Source organism: Oryctolagus cuniculus, chromosome 1 (assembly GCF_964237555.1).
Source record: "Oryctolagus cuniculus chromosome 1, mOryCun1.1, whole genome shotgun sequence".
Classification (NCBI taxonomy): Eukaryota; Metazoa; Chordata; class Mammalia; order Lagomorpha; family Leporidae; genus Oryctolagus; species Oryctolagus cuniculus.
Window position 1 is genome coordinate 62860040 of NC_091432.1, and position 22849 is coordinate 62882888.

Sequence of the window (22849 nt, forward strand, 5' to 3'; positions counted from 1 at the left end):
TCCCCAAGTAGAGCCCAGCACATGCAAACGCAAAGCAGTTAGTAATACATCTTGAATGAAACAAAGTCGAAGCAAAAATTCTCCAATCTCCAACAAGCAGGAGGAAAGCCGTGAGGCTGTGTAGTTTTGGAGGTAGATGAGGTGGTTGGCAGATGCAGAAAGTTGAAAAGAGAAAGGTACTGGGTGAGGGTGGGGAGGATGATGCAGGTGTACTGTGCTCAGACTGCATCCTGAAAGACAAGATATTAGACACTTAAGAGAGGGCTGCTTGGGGGGAGCGGGGAGCTGCGGCACTGTGGCGCTATGGCATAGAGGGTAAAGCCACCGCCTGCAGTGCCAACATCCCATGTGGGTGACGGTTTGAGTCCTGGATGCTCCACTTCTGATCCAGCTTGCTGCTCTGGCCTGGGAAAGCAGGGGAAGATAGCCCAAGTGCTTGGGCCCCTGCACCCGCGTGGGAGACCAGGAAGAAGCTCCTGGCTCCTGGCTTCAGATCAGTGCAGCTCTGGCTGTTGCGGCCATCTGGGGAGTAAACCAGTGGATGGAAGACCCCACCCCCCACCCCAGCCGTCACCTCTGCCTCTGCCTCCCTGTAACTCTGCCTTCCAAATAAATAAATAAATCTCTTTAAAAAAGAGAGAGAGAGAGAGAGAGAGCTGCTTAAAATCACTGCTTAGCTTAAATTTCTAGTTACCAGACTAGAATACATTGGAAGGAAAAGAAAAATTAAGAGAAACATTCAAATCCTAGGTTTGGGGAGAAAAAAGATGACAGCACTGAGGTTAAAGAAGTGTTGAGGAAAGTAAAATGCACTAACCATCATTCTTGAAAATGAACATATATCCACACACATTAAAAATGTGATCATTTATAATGAGGGCACAGGAGAATGACACACAGATAGGAGGCAGACAGACAAGTGCTAGCCTGTAAAGCACACAGAACAACACACTCCTGCCACTGCTGCCAGAGGAGCTCAGCCTCACCCAGCACAATGGAGCCTTTCTGCTTGGCGTGTAGAAAAAGGGCCACTTTTTCGATGCTAGAAAGGCCTCAGGCCAGCGGTACTTCAAGGGCCTTTTGTCTACTGGGAGAATGTCTTGAAACAAGCCTGGACATAGACTCTTGGCATGTGGGAACTCCCCTGTCAACACCCAACACCACAGTGGAGACAGGCAGGAGTCACTCTACAACAGGGTTTCTCAGCCTCTGCACCAAGGAGGTTTGGATGAGATCATTCCTGGGGGCTGTCCTATGTATGACAGGATGTTTAACAATATCCCCAGCATCTAGATGCCCATCTATACTTGCTGCCAGTCATGACAACCAAACTGTCTCAGTGGAGGGGGGTGCTGAGAACCACTGCTCTACACACTGCCTTAAGTGAAACAGAGGGTCTTTAAGGGGTCCACTGTAAGTAGGGATGATTTCTAGACTAATCAGCCCCTATATGACTAAGATGCAGGAGGGAAAGATAATGGCCTCAAGCACATTATGCCAAACTTCAAGGCAGTTTGGTGATCTGTTTGTTTTTAGCTCTGCATATCATTCTGTTACCTAGGCAGATGCCCTACCTAGGTAGAGCCTGGCAGCATAATGTTGTCTATCCAGAGTCACTGCAGTCTGAACGAAGTAAGCCATGACGAGCTGTATCCTGTGTAGTCTCTGTTTCTCAGCACACCTGAGTCCCAACATGAAGATCTCATTCAAGAATCCAGTTGAGACATGAGGGCCATTTGTCCCTAAGGTTCAGGGTTAAAAATCTTATTCTGCTTTCTCATTCCAAAAGAGAAATGGGAAAGATCTCTGAGACTATCAGTGAGAGGCTATAGAATTTGGCAAAGAGAATTTAATACAGAAACAGACTCCACATGATTCACATATCCCAACCCCAGGAGTACATGCAAGTGAAAGACTTGGTCCCCTTGAGTCTCTCATTTCTCCAGTGTCTGCCCATGAGGCCTCTCATCAGATCAAAGACTACACCTCCTACACCTCCGGGCAAAATGACAATGTTACACAGAATCAGGGAAAGTCAAACCTAGAGTTTTCTACAACCAGTAATCCCTCATAAGAGAGACGCACAAGGTAAATAACTAGCCTCCAATCTTTTTTTTTTTTTTTTTTTTTTTTTGACAGGCAGAGTGGACAGTGAGAGAGAGAGACAGAGAGAAAGGTCTTCCTTTGCCGTTGGTTCACCCTCCAATGGCCGCCGCGGCCGGCGCGCTGCGGCCGGCGCACCGCGCTGATCCGATGGCAGGAGCCAGGAGCCAGGTGCTTTTCCTGGTCTCCCATGGGGTGCAGGGCCCAAGCACCTGGGCCATCCTCCACTGCACTCCCTGGCCACAGCAGAGGGCTGGCCTGGAAGAGGGGCAACCGGGACAGAATCCGGCGCCCCGACCGGGACTAGAACCCGGTGTGCCGGCGCCGCTAGGCGGAGGATTAGCCTAGTGAGCCGCGGCGCCGGCCAGCCTCCAATCTTTATAATGATATGATCTACCTATAAAAAATAACTGTGCACACACTGCCAATATATGTACACCTGACTAAATTAAATTACATTCGTATACTAACATTAGTGTATATTTTAAAGCACACATGAAAATTAAGGAATGAGATAAAAGTACAGTATAAATACAAGCTCTAGTACTGTCTTCAAATGAACAATAGCAGTCTGTGGGTTGCACCTCCCATCAGTACTTACACTTTGCTTACTAACAGCATCACTCATCCCACAGCTTCCTTATAAAAGTAAAGGCTACGTGAAAGGCACTTGTCAAATGCCTATATCAGGAAAATGGTGTTTACTTAGAAATAAGAAAAAGAAACATCCTGGTCTCTGTACCATGTTTCTTTTATTTTTTAAAGATTTATTTTTATTTATGTGAAAGAATTACAAGAGAGGTAGAGACACAAAAAGAGAGAGGTCTTCCATCCTCTGGTTCACTCCCTAAATGGCCACAACAACTGGAGCCAAGTCGATCCAAAGCCAGGAGCCAGGAGCTTCTTTCAGGTTCCCACGAGGGTGCAGGGGCCCAAGGACTTGGGCCATCCTCTACTGCTTTCCCAGGAGCATTAGCAGGGAACTGGAGCAGCCAGGATTTGAACCAGCACCCATATAGGGTACCAGTGTAGCAGGCAGGGCTTTAACCCATGTACCGTGTTTCATAGATATGTTTCCCATTTGAGAAAGAATTTTATGTTAAAATAAGTAAAATTTGCTTTGTTTTGAGGTAACTAAAAAAACTTATTACAGATAAACAAATTCTGTTGCATTTGTGAACACTAGACATTTTAAAAGCTTTGAGTTTGGTGCCAGGTTGTAGTGCAGAGCAGGTTAAGCTGCCAGCTGCAACACCACATCCCATATTAGAGCACTGTTTCATATCCCCACTGCTTCCAATCCAGCTCCCTGTTACTACACCTAGGAAAGCAGTAAAGGATGGCCTGAGTACTTGGGACCCTGCCATCCACATGGGAAACCCAGTTGGAATTCCTGCCTCCTGGCTTCCGCCTAGCTCAGCCCCAGCCATTGTGGCCACCTAGGGAGTGAGCCAGTGAATGAAAGATCTCTCTCTCTCTCTCTCTCTCTCTCTCTGCCTTTCAATAAACAAAATAAATCTCTTTGTTATACAGAGAAAAAAAGCATTGAGTCTGAAAGTGGAAGATCTTGATTTCCATACTATCTGCCACAAATCAGCATGAGCAAATCACTTCATTGTTATAAACCTAAATTTCCTCTTCTATAAAATATTCAACCTGTTATTCAACACTAATTTTCTACTATTCTGTGTCAGGTACTGGGAAAAGAACAGTGATCAAGAACAAGATCCCTGGGCCAGCATTGTGGCACAGCAGGTTAAGCCTCCCTGAGATGCCAGCATCCCATACAAGCGCCAATTCAAGACCCAGCTGCCCCACTTCCAATCTGACTCTCTGGTAATGTACCTGGGAAAGATAGCTAAAGATGCCCCCAGTACTTGGTCTTTGCCACCCAGATGGGAGAACTGGCTTTGGTCTGGCCTAGCCTCAGTTGTTGCAGCCATTTGGAGAGTGAACCAGCAAATGAAATCTGTGTGTGTGTGTGTGTGTGTGTGTGTGTGTGTGTGTGTCTCCATCTCTCTAACTCTGCCTTTAAAATAAATAAATAAATCATTAAAAAAGGAAATAAAGAATGAGATACCTATCCCTGTGTAGTTTATATTCTAGCAATACCTATCTCCTAGAGGTGTTAAATCAAATGAATGCATGTGTGAAAATACCTAGGATTCATCATAAACTCAGTGATAATACACACATTCATTCCAAAAGAAGCAGATGTTATGAACCAGTCAGAAGCCAGATGGACAGAGATGCAGGTCTACCAGAGGAAAGAAACATGAGTGAAAACAGAACTATAAAGCTGGAGTATGCTCAGGGAACAATGGCTCCAGCTTGTCCAGCCTGCAAGGTCACAAATAGAAGCAGGGAGAATGAAGTATTACTAGAGACAAATGATGGAAGTCCTTGAAAACAAGTGGTCTGAAACTCCAAAACAAATTATTCACTGGGGGAAAAAACCTTTATTGAGTACCCACAACTTGTGAATCACCGTCTAGGAGCCAGCAATACAACAGTATATCTAATAGTACATAAAAGAACCACAGAGCCCATGTTTCTCTCCATAGTGGAGTAAAACATTATAGATAGACAATTATATGCCCAGTGGTGATAGGGACAATGAATAAAAAGTCAGAAACAAGAGGGCAAAAGGACAAAGAACAGTGCTATGTTAGGGCAGATGAGGAAAGCCTCTCTGGTGAGGTGACATTTCGCAGAAAGTGAAACTGTGAACCAGGTGGATACTGGGGGAAGGGCATTCCAGACAGAAGGAGCAGTAAGTATTACTCCCTAGCACTGGAACCACAGTGCTATCTCCAGGGATGTGCCAGGGCAGATACTTGGCCTTAGCCAATCCTTACCCTTGCCAGAGAATGAATAAGCAAGAAGAAATGGGCTCCTGAGTCACCCCACAAGGGTGGGAAAGGGGACCTGTGGCGCATCCAGATGAAGCCCTCAACTACTCTTGTGGTTTCAAACCCACATACCAAGAGAACTATGTCTGGTGTCAGGGTTCTGGTGCCTGCCTTGCCTCTCCTTCATATGGCTCTTAGTCAGCTGTTCACTTGGTCAGCCTTTGGTCTATCTATCAGAAATGGCCAGAAGTTAGGCCGGCTAACTCAATTAGCTCAATAGGCTAATCCTCCACCTTGCGGCGCCGGCACACCAGGTTCTAGTCCCAGTCGGGGCGCCGGATTCTGTCCCTGTTGCCCCTCTTCCAGGCCAGCTCTCTGCTATGGCCTGGGAAGGCAGTGGAGGATGGCCCAGGTGCTTGGGCCCTGCACCCCATGGGAGACCAGGAGAAGCACCTGGCTCCTGCCTTCAGATCAGCGCGGTGTGCCGGCCGCAGCGCACCGGCCATGGCGGCCATTGGAGGGTGAACCAACAGCAAAGGAAGACCTTTCTCTCTGTCTCTCTCTCTCACTGTCCACTCTGCCTGTCAAAAATAAAAAAAAAAAAAAAAAAAAAAAAAAAGAAAGAAAGAAAGAAAAAGAAATGGCCAGAAGTTAAGAATATGGGCTTTGGAACCAGGTGTCTTGGCTCAAATTTGAGATTTCCCATTTACTAGATGTAAGATCTGGATGAAGCTTCTGGCTCCTGGCTTCAGCCTGGCCCAGTGTTGGCCATTGCAGCTGCCCAAGGAGTAAACCAGTATACAGAAAATCTGTGTGTGTGTGTGTGTGTGTGTGTGTGTGTGTCTCCATCTCTCTAACTCTGACTTTCAAATAAATAAATAAATCTTTTTTTTTTTTTTAAATCACGTTAAATGTAAATGGTCTAAACATCCCAGTTAAAAGGCGGAGATCATCAAACTACAAAATAAATAAATAATACCCAACTACATACTACCTATAACAAATGAATTTTAAATATACAAACAGTTATCAGGACAGGTATTTGGTGTAGGGGTTAAAACACTGCTAGGGATGTCCACATCCCATATCAGAGTGACTGAGTTCAAGTCCCAGTTCTGACTCTGGTTCCAGCTTCCTGCTAATATGTACCCTAGAATACAGCAGATGATGGCTCAAGTAGTTTGGTCCCTGCCATCCATCTGGGAAACTAGGATAGAATTCCAGGTTATTGGCTTTATCCTGGTCAATCCTGGCTATTGTGGGCATATGGGGAGTGAAGCAATAGATGGAAGATATTCTCTATCTCTCTTTCTGCCTTTCAAATAAAATGAAAGTAATTTTTTTTTTAAATTCAGCAAATCTAATCCAACAATACAGTAAAAGGATAATATATCTTGACCAAATGGAACTTATCCCAAGAATGTGAAGCTGATTTAATTTCCAAAATTGATCATGGCAATTCACTATATTAACAAAGTGAAACAGAAAAACTATGCAAGCATCTCAGTCAACAAAGAAAACTTATTTGATAAAAATCAAGTATCCTCTTCTGATAAGAGCTGTTAGCAAACTAGGTAAGACAGAGCTTATTCAATGTGATAAAGGGCTTCTATGAAAAACCCACAGTCAACATTAATGGTGAAAGATAGATGCTTTCTCTCTAAGATAAGAAACAACACATGGCTGTCTGTTTTCATCTCTTCTCTTTAACACTGCACTGGAGAAACTAGCCAGGGTACTCAGCCAAGACAAAAAAACAAAAGACATAAAATTGAAAAAAAGATGTTCAACTGTCTTTATTAGCAGACAATATGATTGTCTATGGAGAAAATATGACAGAATTTAATAAGTGAGTTTAGCAAGGTTGCAGAATACAGGATCGGTCTATCTATCTAGATAGACAGACAGATAAATCAATTATATATCCATATAGAAGCAATCATCAGGAATTAAATGTTTTAAAATGTACATGGTATGCTCTTTTACATGGATTTTTTTAAAGATTTATTTATTTGAAAGACAGAGTTATATATAGAGGTAGAGACAGAGAGAGAGAGGTCTTTCATCTGCTGGTTCACTCCCTAGATGGCTGCAAAGGCTGCAGCTGCGCCAATCTGAAGCCAGGAGCCAGGAACTTCTTCCAGGTCTCCCACATGGGTGCAGGGGCCCAAAGACTTGGGCCATCTTCTACTGCTATCCCAGGCCATAGCAGAGAGCTGGATCAGAAGAGGAGCAGCTGGGACTTGAACCAGCGCTTCAGGCCGGCCTTTAACTTGCTGTGCCACAGTGCCGACCCCTTTTATATGGGTTTTATCACACGTTTTAAAAATATCATTTACAATAGTATCAAAAACTATGAAACATGGCACACTTGACAAAAGATGTGAAAGAACTGTATATTGAAAACTATAAAATATACTGAGACAAAGAATATCTCCTAAATAAATGGAGAGATGTACTTGTTCGTGGATCAGAAGACTCAATATTATTAAGATGTCAGTTCTTGCAAACTAATATAGATTCAATACACTTCCATTCAAAATCCCAGCAGGCTTTTTTGTTTAATCAACAAGCTGATGCAAAAACCTAAAACAGCCAAAACAACTTTGAAAAAGAACAAATTTAGAGGGCTAGAATGACATGACTGGGGTGGTGAGGGTGGGGTGGGGGGAACCTATTCTTTTTTTTTAAGACTTTTTTATTTATTTGAAAGAGTTACACAGAGGGAGAAGGAGAGGAAGAGAGAGAGAGAGAGAGGGAGGGAGAGAATCAAGATTGCATGTACCAATGCCATCTCACTAGTCCAAGTGATCAATTTCAGTTCACAATTGATCACACTTATAGGTCTAAGAGTCAAAGGGATCACACAAACAAGACTAGTGTCTGCTAATACTAACTGATAGAATAAAAAAGGGAGAGAACAATCCAACATGGGAAATGGGATACACAGCAGACTCATAGAATGGTAGATGTCCTAAACAGCACTCTGGCCTCAGAATCAGCCCTTAAGGCATTCGGATCTGGCTGATGAGCCCATGAGAGTATTTTAGGTATGGAAAGCCAAGACACTCTGGCAAAAAAAAAAAAAAAAAAAAAAAAAAAAAAGAATAAAAAAAAAAAAGAAAAAAAAAGAAAAAGAAAAAAAAGAAAGAAGAAAGAAGAAGACCTAAATGAAAGATCTCTACGAGTGAGATCCCAATAGAAGGCATGGGGCCATCAAAGAAGGAGGTACCTTTCTCTGAAGGGAAGAGAGAACTTCCACTTTGACTATGACCTTGTCTAAATAAGATCGAAGTCAGCGAACTCAAAAGGCTTCCATAGCCTTGGCAACTCATGACTAGAACCTAGGGAGATTACTGATGCCATAAACAAGAGTGTCAAATTGTTAAGTCAACAACAGGAGTCGCTGTGTACTTACTCCTCATGTAGGATTTCTGTCCTTAATGTGTTGTCCAATGTGATTTAATGCTATAACCAGTATTCAAACAGTATTTTATACTTTGTGTTTCTGTGTGGGTGCAAACTGATGAAATATTTACTTAATATATACTAAATTGATCTTCTGTATATAAAGATAATTGAAGATGAATCTTGATGTGAATGGAATGGGAGAGGGAGTGGGAAAGGGGAGGGGTGCGAGTGGGAGGGAAGTTATGGGAGGGGGGAAGCCATTGTAATCCATAAACTGTACTTTGGAAATTTATATTTACTAAATAAAAGTTTAAAAAAATGACAAATAAATAAAAAATAAAAAAAGAGAGGGAGAGAGAGAGAGGTCTTCCATGCACTGGTTCACTCCCCAATTGACCACAAACAGCTGGAGCTGCGCCGATCTGAAGCCAGGAGTCAGGAGCTTCTTGGGGGCAGGGGGGGAGGTGCTACTCTAAGACTATGGTAATCAAAATAGCATGGTACTGGCATAAAGACAAATAAATAGACCAGTGGATCAGAACAGTCCATAATTAAATCTAAACTTTATGGAAAATTGATTTTTTGACAGAAGGTGTTATGATATGGTAGAGAAATGATAGCTTTCTGAACAAATGGTTCTAGAACAATTCTGACACCTAAAAGCACAAAAAAGTACGTTCATACTTCACTTCATGTACAAAAACTAATACCAAACTTACCAACAACAAAATGTACAACCTAAAACTACGAAAGTTCTAGAAGGAAGCATAGGAGAAAAAATTTTAAAACATATTTTTATTTATTTGAAAGGGAAAGTTAGAGACAGAGGGAGAGACAGATCTTCCATCTTCTGGTTCACTCCCCAAATGGCCACAACAGCCGGGGCTGGGTCAGGCCAAAGCCAGTAGCCTAGAACTCCATCGGGTCTCACACATGAGTGGCAGGGGCCCAAACACTTGGGCCATTCCCTGCCGCTTTCCCAGGTGCATTGGCAGGGAGTTGGATTGGACTTCATATATATGGGATGCTGGTATTTCAAGTGGCAACTTAATCCACTGAGCCACAGTGTCAGCCCCTAGAAGAAAATCTTTTGCCTTAGGTAAGGCAAATATTTCTTAGATCCAACACCAAAAACATGGTAAATAAAAAAACAATAAACTAGACTCTAAATAAAAACTGAGGTGCCATTTTGGTGCAGAAGGTTGAGCTGTCACTTGTAACATACCAGTTCAAGTGCTGCTGCTCTGTTCCCAATCCAGTTCCCTGCTAATGTGATTGGCAAAGCAGCTGAAGATGGCTCGAGTGCTTGGGCCACAGGGGAGACCCAGATGGAGTTGTTTTTTTTGTTTGTTTGTTTGTTTGTTTGTTTATTTGTTTGTTTTTGACAGGCAGTGTTAGACAGTGAGAGAGAGAAACAGAGAAAAAGGACTTCCTTCCATTGGTTCACCCCTGAAGCCCCAACTGGGATTAGAACCTGGGGTGCCGGCACCACAGGTGGAGGATTAGTGCTGGCCCCAGATGGAGTTCTGGCTCCTGACTTTGGCCTGGCCCAGCTCTGGCTATTGTAGTCATTTGGTGAGTAAACCAGCCGAAGGAAGATCTCTTTTTCTACCTCTCTGTCATTCTGCCTTTCAAATAAAACAAAATAAATGTTTTAAAAAAGTTAAACTTTCTGCTCTTCAAAAGATACTGTTAAGAAAATGAAAAGGGGGCCAGCTTGGCAGAGGGGGATAAGCTTTGTCTCCAACACCAGCATCCCATATATGCACAAGTTCAAGTCCCAGATGCTCCAGTTCTGTCCAGCTCCCTGCTAATGCATCAGGAAAAGTAGCAGAGGATGGCCCAAGTCCTTGGGCCCCTGCACTCATGTAGGAGACCTGGATGGAGGTTCTGGCTCATGGTTTCAGCCTGGCCTATCCCTGGCTGTTGAAGTCATTTGGGGAGTGAACAGTGGGTGGAAGATCTCTCCCTCTGTCTTTCATCTTTCTCTGTAACTCTTTCAAATATGTAAATAAATTTTTTATAAAAAAGAAAATGATAAGATAGTTACAGACTATGAGAAAATCTTTGCAAAGCATCTATAGTCATCCTTTGATATCGAAAAGTTATTGGTTCCAGAACTCCCCATCCCTACCCCATACCAAAATCCATGAATGTTCAAGTCCCTTACATAAAATGGTATAGGAATAGTTGCATAACCTATGTAAATCCTCCTCTATACTTTAAATACTCTTTAGATTACATAAAATATCTAATACAATGTAAATGATATGTGAATAGTTGTTGCACTGTAATGTTTAGGGAATGAAAAGGAAAAAAAAACTGTACGTGTTCAGCACAGACCGAAGTACTGTAGGCCTAACAACACAGTACATGAACAAAATGTAAGGAATATAATGCTCAGACAGAATGCTGGAGACATTGAAATCTGTGAGACTGTAGGAAGCTACAACAGGACATGCCTACACATCATATGTGTGTATTTAACATAGCACTCAGTAAGTGGCAAATTGAACTTTTGCTTTTTGGAACTTTCTGGAATTTTTTCTCTAAATATTTTCAATCCATGGTTGGTGGAATTTCTGGGTGACCCACAGATATGAAACTAACTGTATTTTATAAAGAACTTATATACTTATATCCAGAATATACAACTTTCAAAACTAAAAAATAAAGACAAAAGATTTCACAGATACTCCACCAAAGATACACATGAATGACAAAGCTGCCCAACACCATTAATCATTAGGCAAATGCAAAATAAAGCTGTAATGAGATACCAATACATTATCAGACTAGCTAAAATTAAAAAACTGACCACCTCAAGGACAAGAAGGAACTAAAAGTCTTATACATTGCTGATGGGAATATAAAATAGTACAATTACTTTGAAAAACAGCTTGCCTGTTTTTTTAAAGGTTTGTTTATTTATTTGAAAGTCAGAGATACAATGAGAGGAGAGACAGAGAGAGATATCTCACATCTGCTGATTCACTCCCCAGAGGGCCACAACAGTTGAGACTGTGCCAGGCTGAAGCCAGGAGACAGGAGGTTCTTCCAGATCTCCCATGTAGGTGGCAGGGGTCCAAGCACTTGGGCCATCTTCCATTGCTTTTCCCAGGCCATTGGCAGGGAACTGGAGCAGAAGTGGAGCAGCTGGGACACAAACCAGCACTCATGTGGGATGCTAGCGTTGCAGGCAGTGACTTTACTTACTATATCACAGTGCCAACCCCTTGACAGTATCTTTTTATATATATATATATATAATTTTTATTTGACAGATAGAGTTAGACAGTGAGAGAGAGACAGAGAGAAAGGTCTTCCTTCCATTGGTTCACTCCCCAAATGGCTGCCACGGCCGGCGCTGCGCCAATTGGAAGCCAGGAGTCAAGTGCCTCCTCCTGGTGTCCCATGAGGGTGCAGGGGCTCAAGCACTTGGGCCATCCTCCACTGCACTCCCGGGCCACAGCAGAGAGCTGGGCTGGAACAGGAGCAACTGGGACTAGAACCGGCGCCCATATCGGATGCCAGCGGTGCAGGCGGATGATTAACCAAGTAAGCCACAGCGCCGGCCCAGACAGTTTCTTAAAAATAAATATCTACCATATGATCTAACCATTCCACTCCTAGGTATTTAGCTAAAAGATAAGAAAGTATATATCCATACAAGACTTCTGCATGAATGTTTATAACTGTGTGAATGTTTATAGCAGCTTGATCTGTAACAGCCAAAAGTTGGAAGTAGTTCATATATTTATCAACAGGTCAATAAGTAAACTGTGGTATATCTCTACAAAGATATACACTCAGCAATAATATTATATTATTATGTTATTATATATGTAAAAAATGAGTGAATTTCAAAATAATTATGCTGAGTTAAAAAGGTCAGATTTTCTTTAAAATGAGCATATATTACATAATTCCATTTAAGTAAAACTATAGAAAATGCAAAGTAATTTGTGGCAGAAGGCAAGATCCATGGTTGTCTGGGAGAGGAAACAGGGAGGGAGCAATTACAAAGGACTATGAGAAAACTTGGGAGTAATTAACCTATTCACTATATTGTTGTGGTTTCATAGTTACATACAAACAAAATACCTGTGAATAGTAAACTTTAAACATTTATGCTTTTTGTCAATTGTAACTCAATAAATCTCTTTAAGAAAAGATCATGAGAGGCCAGCACCCTGGCGTAGTAGGCTAAGCCTCTCTGCCTGCAGCACTGGCATCCCAGCTGCTCCTCCTCCAATCCAACTCTGTTTGTGGCCGGAGAAAGCAGTGGAAGATGGCCCAAGTGCTTGGGCCCCTGCGCCTGCACGGGAGATTCGGAGGAAGCTCCTGGCTCCTGGGGCTCCTGGCTCCTGGGGCTCCTGGGGCTCCTGGGGCTCCTGGCTCCTGGCTCCAGATCAGCCCAGCTCCAGCCGTTGCAGCCATATGGGGAGTGAACCAGAGAGTCCCTCTCTGTAACTCTACCTCTTAAATAAATAAATAAGTAAATAAATAAATAGAGAAAAGAAGAAGTTGCGCTAAGGAGAAGTACCAAGGGTATATTAAAGAGGTATAGTTCTTAGGATTTTCACAGAAAGGTAAGAAAGGGGTAGGTATTGTGGTACAGCAGGTTAAGCCACCACTTGGGACACCAGCATCACACATCAGAGTATCTGAGACTGAGTCCCATCTCTTCTTCCAGTCCAATTCCCGGCTAATATGCCTGGGAGGCAGCAGATGATGTCCCAAGTACTTGGGTTCCTGCCACCCACGTGGGAGACCCACATGGACTTCCTTGCTCATGGCTTTGGCCTGGCTGAACCTTGGCTATTGTGGACACCTAGGGAGTAACGAAACAGATGGAAGAAATCTAAATCTCTTTCTCTGGGGTCAGTGTTGTGTAGCAGTTGGTTAAGCCTCCACCTGCGATTCTGAATCCCACATGAGCACTGGTTAGAGTTTCAGCTGCTCTCTTTCCAATCCACCTCTCTGCTGATGTACCTGGGAAAGCAGTAGAGGATGGCCCAAGTACTTGGGTCTCTGCCACCCACGTGGAGACCCAGACAGAATTCCAGGTTCCTGGCTTCAGCCAAGTCCACCTGTGGCCTCTGGGGACATTTAAGAAGTGATCCAGCAGACAGAAGATCAAGATCTCTCTCTCTCTCGCTCTTTCAAATAAATTTTAAAAAAATTTTTTTCTTAAAAAAATCTCTTTCTCTCTCCAATACTCTGCTTTTCAAAAAAAATAAATAGGCCAGCGCCGCGGCTCACTAGGCTAATCCTCCGCCTAGCGGCGCCGGCACACCGGGTTCTAGTCCCGGTTGGGGCGCCGGATTCTGTCCCGGTTGCCCCTCTTCCAGGCCAGCTCTCTGCTGTGGCCAGGGAGTGCAGTGGAGGATGGCCCAGGTGCTTGGGCCCTGCACCCCATGGGAGACCAGGAAAAGCACCTGGCTCCTGGCTCCTGCCATCGGATCAGCGCGGTGCGCCGGCCGCAGCGCGCCGGCGCGGCCATTGGAGGGTGAACCAACGGCAAAGGAAGACCTTTCTCTCTGTCTCTCTCTCTCACTGTCCACTCTGCCTGTCAAAAAAAAAAAAAAATTTAAAATAAATAAATAAATAAATAAAACTTTTTCAAAACTAAGTGATAAATACTCAGTTTTCTTATTTTTTAAATGATTATACAAGTAAGACCTTTAATCCTTAAGTTGCCATTTTAAAAAAAGAAAAAATTACTGTAATAAATCGTAAGTGATGAATAGATTATTTATTGCCAGGAAAAGAAGAATCTGAAAGAAAGTAAGATGGGGGTGAGGACAATTGTATCTTTCTGCAAGAAGTATAACAACTAATGGCTAAGGTTTTTAACTAAAATCTCTTGAAGATTCATTTTGCATATTGACTTTTAAATGGCTAAAAGAAAAGAATAAACGTATCTCTCATTAGTTTGTGTAACTAACTTTTTCATGTTGATCTAGCTTTGGAAGTGACTAAGACAGAAGCCTGATGCTCCCTGCCCTCCTCGTTTTGGATCAACAGAGAGATGCTAGTTCTGCTGGGCTTCCTCTCCACAAGCCGGTCCTCCAGCACCGCGCAACTGCCTCCTGCAGAAAAGCCCTGTTCTCCAAAGAGTAGCACAGACAGAAATGGAGATCTGTGAGCTTATTCCATTGTTGCAAAAAACCTAGTAAGAAATTAACATTTTCAGAGCCAGTGCTGTGGCACAGTAGGTTAATCCTCTGCCTGCGGCACTGGCATCCCATATGGGTGTCGGTTCTAGTCCCGGCTACTCCTCTTCAGATCCAGCTCTCTGCTGATGGCCTGGGAAAGCAGTGGAAGATGGCCCAAGTCCTTGGGCCCCTGCACCCATGTTGGGAGACCCAGAAGAAGCTCCTGGCTTCTGGCTTTGGATCGGCTCAGCTTCAGCTGTTGCGGCCATTTGGGGAGTGAACCAGCAGATGGAAGACCTTTCTCTCTATCTCTCCTTCTCACTGTTTGTAACTCTATCTCTCAAATAAATAAATAAAATCTTTTTTTTTTTAAAAAAAAAGGAATTAACATTTTCTCATAACAGAGTTCATAGGCACATTTGAACTTAACCAGGTTCTTTTTCTTTTTTTTAAAAGATTTATTTATCTTTTTCTTTTAGTTGGACTCAAATTACTTAGTGGGAACCAAAGATTAAAAGTTAAAATGTCTTTGACTCTTAAAAATAGAGAATTATTACTTAAGAATTATACTTTGGGGCCGGCACCATGGGCATTTGGTTAATCCTCCGCCTGCGGTACCGGCATCCTATATGGGCGCCAGTTCTAGTCCCGGTTGCTCCTCTTCCACCCCAGCTCTCGGCTGTGGCCCAGGAGTGCAGAGGAGGATGGCCCAAGTGCTTGAGCCCCTGCACCCACATGGGAGACCAGGAGGAGGCACCTGACTCCTGGCTTCGGATCGGCGCAGCACCGGCCGTGGTGGCCATTTGGGGAGTGAACCAACAGAAGGAAGACCTTTCTCTCTGTCTCTCTCTCTCTCTCTAACTCTGTCAAAAAAAAAAAAAAAAAAAAAACTTAAAAAATGTATTATACTTTGTTTGCAAGATAACATCACTTAAAAATCTATGTGTAAAGGGGTCGGCGCTGTTAAAACCACGGCCTGCAGCACCAGCATCCCATATGGATGCTGGTTCGAGTCCCAGATGCTCCACTTCCAATCCAGCTCTCTGCTATGGCCTGGGAAAGCAGGGGGAAGATGGCCCAAGTCCTTGGCCCCTTGCGCCCGCATGGGAGACCAGGAAGAGGCTCCTGGCTCCTGGCTTCAGATCAGCTCAGCTCTGGGCGTTGTGGTCATTTGGGGAGTGAACCAGCAGATGGAATACCTCTCTCTCTCTCTCTCTCTCTCTCTCTGGTTCTACCTCTCTCTGTAACTCTTTCAAATAAATAAAATAAATCTTAAAAAAAAAAATCTATGTGTAAGAAAGGGAATGGGAAACTAACATGGCACTTTGTTTAGAAGAAATGAAACCCATGCTTTAGAGGAGAATCCCCTTAGATCAATGCCTCCCATCACCCCTCATTACCAAGTACACAGTTACTGTTTCCACTGGCTCAAATATGCAAACAATTCTACTTCTCAAATATTTCACAAAATCTTTTCCATTAAAGAATTACCATTCTCTCTCACACACACACACCTGGTCCTAGAGAGACTGGATACTGCAGCACTCACAAACCCCCTGCCTCCAATCCCATATTTATCCACTAATCACCACTCTATATAAATCTGGAATCCAGACCATACTAATTGATTCTCCTCCTCTCCCTGCACCCCAGCCATATCTTACTCTTTAGCAAAGACCCTATGGATGAAAAAATAAATGAAGCTGATTCACCTGACAGCCAATTAGAAGGGGGCAATCCCCCAGTCTGCTGCTAGACTCCCTGGAGTTGGCTCTTGTTCTTGGTCCTTCCTCTGCCCTGCTTGTTTAGTTCTTCCCTATTTAATCACTTAACTTTGTAAAGATTTGCATGGCTTTTGTCCCCATCTCCTGAAACGTAAATACTAAACTCCTGAAATTTCCTCAGTGATAGAAGTACCTTTCTTTTTTTTTTTAACTTTTATTTAATGAATATAAATTTCCAAAGTACAGCTTTCCAAAGTACAATGGCTTTTTCCTCCCATAACTTCCCTCCTACCTGCAACCCTTCCCTCTCTCGCTCCCTCTCCCTTTCCATTCACATCAAGATTCATTTTCAATTATCTTTATATACAGAAGATCATATATTAAGTAAAGCATATATTAAGTAAAGATATATAACATATATTAAGTAAAGTAAGCATATATTAAGTAAAGATTTCAACAGTTTGCACCCACACAGAAACACAAAGTGTAAAATACTGTTTGAGTACTAGTTATAGCATTAAATCACAATGTACAGCACATTTAGGACAGAGATCCTAATGAGGAGTAAGTGCACAGTGACTCCTGTTGTTGACTTAACAAATTGACACTCTTGATTATGGCGTCAGTAATCACCCTAGGCTCTTGTCATGAGTTGTCAACGCTATGGAGGTCTTTTGAGTTCACCGACTCTGATCTTATTTAGACAAGGTCACAGTAAAAGTAGAAGTTCCCTCCTCCCTTCAGAGAAAGGAGAATTACCTTTCTTATAGATGGTGGTCCCCCTGAATCACACTCAAGTTCATAACAATGAGATGACTTGGGATGAGATCCAGCAACTAGAAAAACCAACCACGTGATTAAAAAATTGGGACTTTGGGCCGACGCTGCAGCTCACTCGGCTAATCCTCCGCCTTGCGGTGCCGGCACACCAGGTTCTAGTCCCGGTCGGGGTGCCGGATTCTGTCCCGGTTGCCCCTCTTCCAGGCCAGCTCTCTGCTGTGGCCAGGGAGTGCAGTGGAGGATGGCCCAAATACTTGGGCCCTGCACCCCATGGGAGACCAGGAGAAGTACCTGGCTCCTGCCATTGGATCAGCGCGGTGTGCCGGCCGCAGCGCGCCAGCCGCAGCGGCCATTGGAGGGTGAACCAACGGCAAAAGAAGACCTTTCTCTCTGTCTCTCTCTCTCTCTCTCACTGTCCACTCTGCCTGTCAAAAAATTAAAAAAAAAAAAAAAAAATGGGACTTTGAGCCAAAAGATAACAGCACAACTTTGGAGAGAAAAAATGGGGCTGATGATTGAGGTCAATCACCTGGCCATCATTCAATCAATTGTGCTTATGTAATGAAACTCAAGTAAAAATGCTGGACACTGAAGTCTGGCTGAGCTCTCTGATTGGTGCTGGCGGTGTTCTGCTGTTCTGCATCCTCATTCCACAGAGTACACAGAAGTGCCACATTCAGAAACCTCCCAGATCTCACCATCTGGGTCTCTTCTTTTAGCTAGTACTGATTTGTACCCTTTGTGATAAAGATCCAATCCCAAATAAGGACTTTCTTGAGCTCTGTAACTAGTTCCATCAATTATCAAGCTAGAGGGGGTCATGAGAATCCTCAAATTTGTAGCCAACTGATCAAAGCAGGGGGCCAGGGAATACACGGTTGTGGCTAGTATCTGAAGTGCGGACAATCTGATGGGGAACTGTGCCCTTTACAGTGTGATGTCTGTTCTTACTGCAGGTTGTTAGTGACAGAAATGCATTATTTTACTTAATCTCGCTTTGCCTCATTTTCTGCAAAGTAAATAGAGATAATCAGAGCATCACACCTCATAAAACTTTTCTGATAAATGAGTTAATATAGGTAAAATACTTAGAATAGTTCCTAACACATATTAAATAAGTTTTTCAGTTTGTTATTTTTATTACAAAGATCCAGAGTTGGCTTATATAGAGATTTTTCTGCTGGAATCTAAATGAAAGAGAGGGGCATTGTCTCACAAAGGATCAAGTTGCTGCCTGTGATACCAGCATCTCATATGGCTGCAAGTTCAAATAAATCTTTAAAAATAAAATAAAATAAATGGCACTGAGAAAAGCCTAGCTCCCCAACATTAGTCAGAAAATGTTAACAAAACTAATCATCCAGATGATACTAATGTTACCCTGCTATTGCAACATTCCAAAGACAAATGACCACTGCTCATATCTGCATGATCCAAGCCAGCTTGGACCAGTGCCAAGAAATTACATGTTTTTTGTAGCTCTGGAAATCATCACACCAGAGAGACTAGGAACCTTGCCCTGAATAATGAAGCAAACTATAGAAGAAGAGAAAACAAGAAGATTCTCACTTTTAGTTTGTCCAAACATCAGGTACAACACATGGTGAGCAAATGCTAAAAAGGTACATATATCACTTCTCATATCGCAGATGTAAGCTCTATCACTGTGCATTGAAATGTTTTTTCTCTTCTCATGGCTAATGGGAACCCCTTCCTCCAAAAAATTCATTCAATTGTCTTCCATTTTCCTGTAACTCAGAATAAACTGGAAGTATTCCAAATAGTTGTTGAGTCCAGAAATAAAGTTCTTACCAGAAAATTGCCTGGAGCTGTTTTCTAGTATTATGATTTAGTCCCTCTATTTCTGTCTTCTCTTGTTCACTTTCCCTTCCCAGCTACTTCTGTGTGAACTTTCAGAAAAGGCCAGGAATGTGCTCCCTGCCATATTTCATTCTAAGATCCTACTTATAAAATCCACTCTCAAAAACCAGGCGCCTTATCCTCATGTTATTAGAGAAAAAAAAAAAAGAAAATCAAAATTAAATGGTACTGATGGAAGGTTTTTCCTGGCAGTGCTGGCATAATTCCAAAGCTCATGTAACTGCCTCATCTCTCATCAGTAGACAGCCTGATTCGTGCAGGAACTATTAAAGAAAAATCCTCATAAAGAACTCAGCTTCTAAGATTTCTATGAAGCTCTCTCTTACAGTTTTCTCATACTTCCTCTAAATTGATAAAACAAAGAGTTAACCAGAAGCATTAGCCTGCTTATCCCAGTACCAGGATTAGAATCCAGGTTAGGGTAGACATTTGGCCTAGAGGTTAAGACACTCATATCCCATATTGGAGTGCCTGGGTTTGATTCTTGGTTAACTTCCTGCTAGTGCAGCTCCTGGGAGGCAGCAGCGATTGGGTTCCCACCTGGACTGAGTCCCCAGCTCCCGCCTCTGTCCTGGCCAGAGATAGGATAGGCATTTGTGGCATGAACCACCAGTTGGGATCTCTCTCTCCCTCTCACTATGCCTCTCAAATAAAATTTAAAAAGTATTTTTCAAAATCCAGGTGTTTTCTTCTTAAAATTCAATGACCTCCATTTACATTGTATACAATACTTCTGAGGCCTGAAATTTTATAATTCTAGGTAAGAATTTAATTAGTAGTCTTTTCTACTATCAAATCAGTACTTCAATCAAGACAGCAAGTAAAACCACTGGCCTGGGGAGCAGAATGCTCACATTTAAGTCCTGGCTCTATTTAATGCATGGCAATAAATAAGTAATTTAATAAGCCAAGACTTAAAATTCCTCATCTGAAAACCAGGGACCCTAGTGGTCATTTTATGTTTAACTCATCTTAGCATCAGGAGCTACCCTAACATACCTTGAGAAAAGACTGCTTCCAATTTATTTTAAAGATTTATTTATTTGAAAGGCACTTAAAGATAGCAAGAGGGAAAGAGAGAAAGAGTAACTGGGTTCACTCCCCAAATGACTGCAATGGTCGTGACAGGGCCAAGCAGGAGACCGGAGCCAAGAACTCCATCTGGATCTTCCACAGGAGTGGAAGGGCTCTACGTACTTGGCCTACCTTCTGCTTTTACCCAGGCACATTAGCAGGGAGCTGGATCAGAAGCAGAGCAACCATGACTCTAACTGGCACTCCATTAAGAAATGCCAGTGTCGCAAGTGGCAGTTTAACCCACTGCGCCACAAAACTGGTGCCTGCTTCCAATCGTGTTGGTATCAAAAGAAGTTCTTAACCACAAATATAAATGGAGAAAAGCCTAAAAATATATTTTCCTTCCCTTAAATGCCCATACAATTAGGCATAGTCTTTCACTCAGAATTCTAAAGAACATGCTTTAGGGAAAAAAACAGTAGTCATGGTTCAGCAGTTTTAAATACAAAAAAGATCTAAAGTTTTCATTAAGTTCGCTGTGAGTCAGCAGCGTGATGCAAATGCTGAATGCAAGAATATCTAATCAAACAGCAACAACAGATACATGTGAGGTCAAGAACCAAGAAATTGACAATCTTATTGTAATGACTAAGCCACACTTGGGAGCCTGTGTCCAATTCCAGGATTTAAAAAAGGCATTAACAAAAATGTTTACAGGAAGAAAATCATGATGAGAAGGAGGGTAAGATAATATTTTCTTCAAAGAACTAGGGCAATCTAACCCAGAAAAGACAAGACTCATGAGAAAGCTCATTTGTATTTCTACCCAATCTTTGAATCATCTAAGACTCAGCAGAGCTGAGACTAAGTGGAAAGCTGCAGCAGAAAGGGGCTGCCTAATGCTCGGGGCTGGAGCTGTGGCATAGTGGGTAAAGCTGCTGCCTGCAGTGCTAGCATCCCATATGGGTGCTGGTTTGAGTCCCGGCTGCTCCACTTCCGAGCCAGCTCTCTCTTGGGCCCCTGCACCTGCGTGGGAAAACCCGGAGGAATCTCCTGGCTTTGGATTGGTGCAGTGCCGGTCATTGCAACCAACTGAGGAGTGACCCAGTGGATGGAGGATCTCTCTCTCTGCCTCTCCTTCTCTCTCTGTGTAACTCTTTCAAATAAAATAAATCTTAAAAGAAAAAAAAAAGAACTAATGCTCTCTACTGCTGGAGATGAAGCAGCAGAAGCTAGGAGACTCAGATCCTGGAAGGAGTAGAAATTCAAACACATTATAACAAGGAACAACCCTGGGTTTGGAGAACTTTCTCCTATTCCCAGCATCGTAATGATAGCCAGGCTTATTCAGTGACTTTATACAAAGTAGTTTCAATAATTTTCTCTTTATTAAGCATTTCATATTCATGTCCTTCTCTCTTCTCCGAACCTTCTGACAAATAGGATTGACAAGCAGACTGCCTATTACCTTCTGAGGACTTCCATGCCTTCCACAGGTCTTCCACGCTGATGAGCTTATCCTCACCATGGAAGGTGCTGTGTTTCACTGTTGGGTCATGGTAATTGAGGTCTTCCCTCAGGAACTGCAAGGAAAAAGCACACAAGTCACAAGAGGTAGCTGGGAGCCAGTCCATCAAGATCTCCAAACAGGTCATCAGCCTCCAGTTAACCAGACATAGCACATTCCAACTACTCAATCCACAGGTGTTATCACTCATGTATTCCTCCCATGTACTTATGTCTTAGCTGCCAAGTATACTACCTCTTCTTAGACGTTTCATTTGAAAAAACACATATGAATTAGAAATTCCTTCCTGAGGGCAGTGCTGTGGCATAGCGGGTGAAGCCGCTGCCTGCAGTGCCAGCATCCCACAGGGGTGCTGGTGCAAGACCTGGCTGCTCCGCTTCCGATGTACCTCTCTGCAATGGCCTAGGAAAGCAGTGGAAGATGGCCCAAGTCCTTGGGCTCCTGCACCCACGTGGGAGACCTGGAAGAATCTCCTGGCTCCTAGCTTCATATTGGCGCAATTCCAACCAGTGTGGCCATCTGGGGAGTGAACCAGTAGATGGAAGACCTCTCCCTCTCTGCCTCTGCCTCTCTGTAACTCTGCCTTTCAAATAAAGAAAATTTTAAAAAAATAAATTCATTCCTCCTTCATTTGTTAATTATGGAAAGATAATTAAAATGACAGCTGAAATTCAGTATACTAGAAGAGGGAAGGAAGAAATATCAGGAAGAAATAAGGAAGAATCAGCCTGGAACTCCACATGGGTCTTCCACATGAGTGGCAGGGGCCCAAGTACTTGGGGCATCTTCTGCTGCCTTCCCAGGCTCATTAGCAGAGAGCTGGATCAGAAGCGGAGTAGCCAGGACTCAACCTGGCATCCATATGGTTAGCCGGCATGGCAGGGAGTGACTTAACCCACTATGTCACAGCACTGGCCCCTTAGATTAGTATTCTAAACCAAGATGTTGGGCTTAGCCCAAACTTTTCTGTTGCACTACATTTTTTGTCCTTTCAGACCTGGAATTTTTTCCCCATAATATGTTTTTGGTTTTTTTTGTTGTTGTTTTTGGTTTTTTTTTTTTTGGACAGGCAGAGTGGACAGTGAGAGAGAGAGAGACAGAGAGAAAGGTCTTCCTTTTGCCGTTGGCTCACGCTCCAATGGCCACCACAGCCGGCACGCTGCGGCCGGCGCATTGCGCTGATCCAAAGCCAGAAGCCAGGTGCTTATCGTGGTCTCCCATGTGGGTGCAGGGCCCAAAGACTTGGGCCATCCTCCACTGCACTCCCAGGCCATAGCAGAGAGCTGGCCTGGAAGAGGGGCAACCAGGACAGAATCCGGCGCCCCAACCAGGACTAGAACCCGGTGTGCCGGCACCACAAGGCAGAGGATTAGCCTATTGAGCCACAGCACC

At 43.2% G+C, this 22849-nt stretch overlaps 1 protein-coding gene across 11 annotated transcripts in view; it reads right to left on the reverse strand.

Annotated features, from left to right (window-relative positions):
* Positions 1-22849, reverse strand: part of STIM1 (stromal interaction molecule 1) — a 248022-nt gene that overhangs the window by 45187 nt on the left and 179986 nt on the right. For all 11 annotated transcript variants that reach the window (XM_070074525.1, XM_070074547.1, XM_070074522.1 and 8 more), the window contains one exon: positions 21398-21512. In XM_070074525.1, the coding sequence (XP_069930626.1) occupies positions 21398-21512 (115 nt within the window). The remainder of the gene's footprint in view (positions 1-21397; positions 21513-22849) is intronic.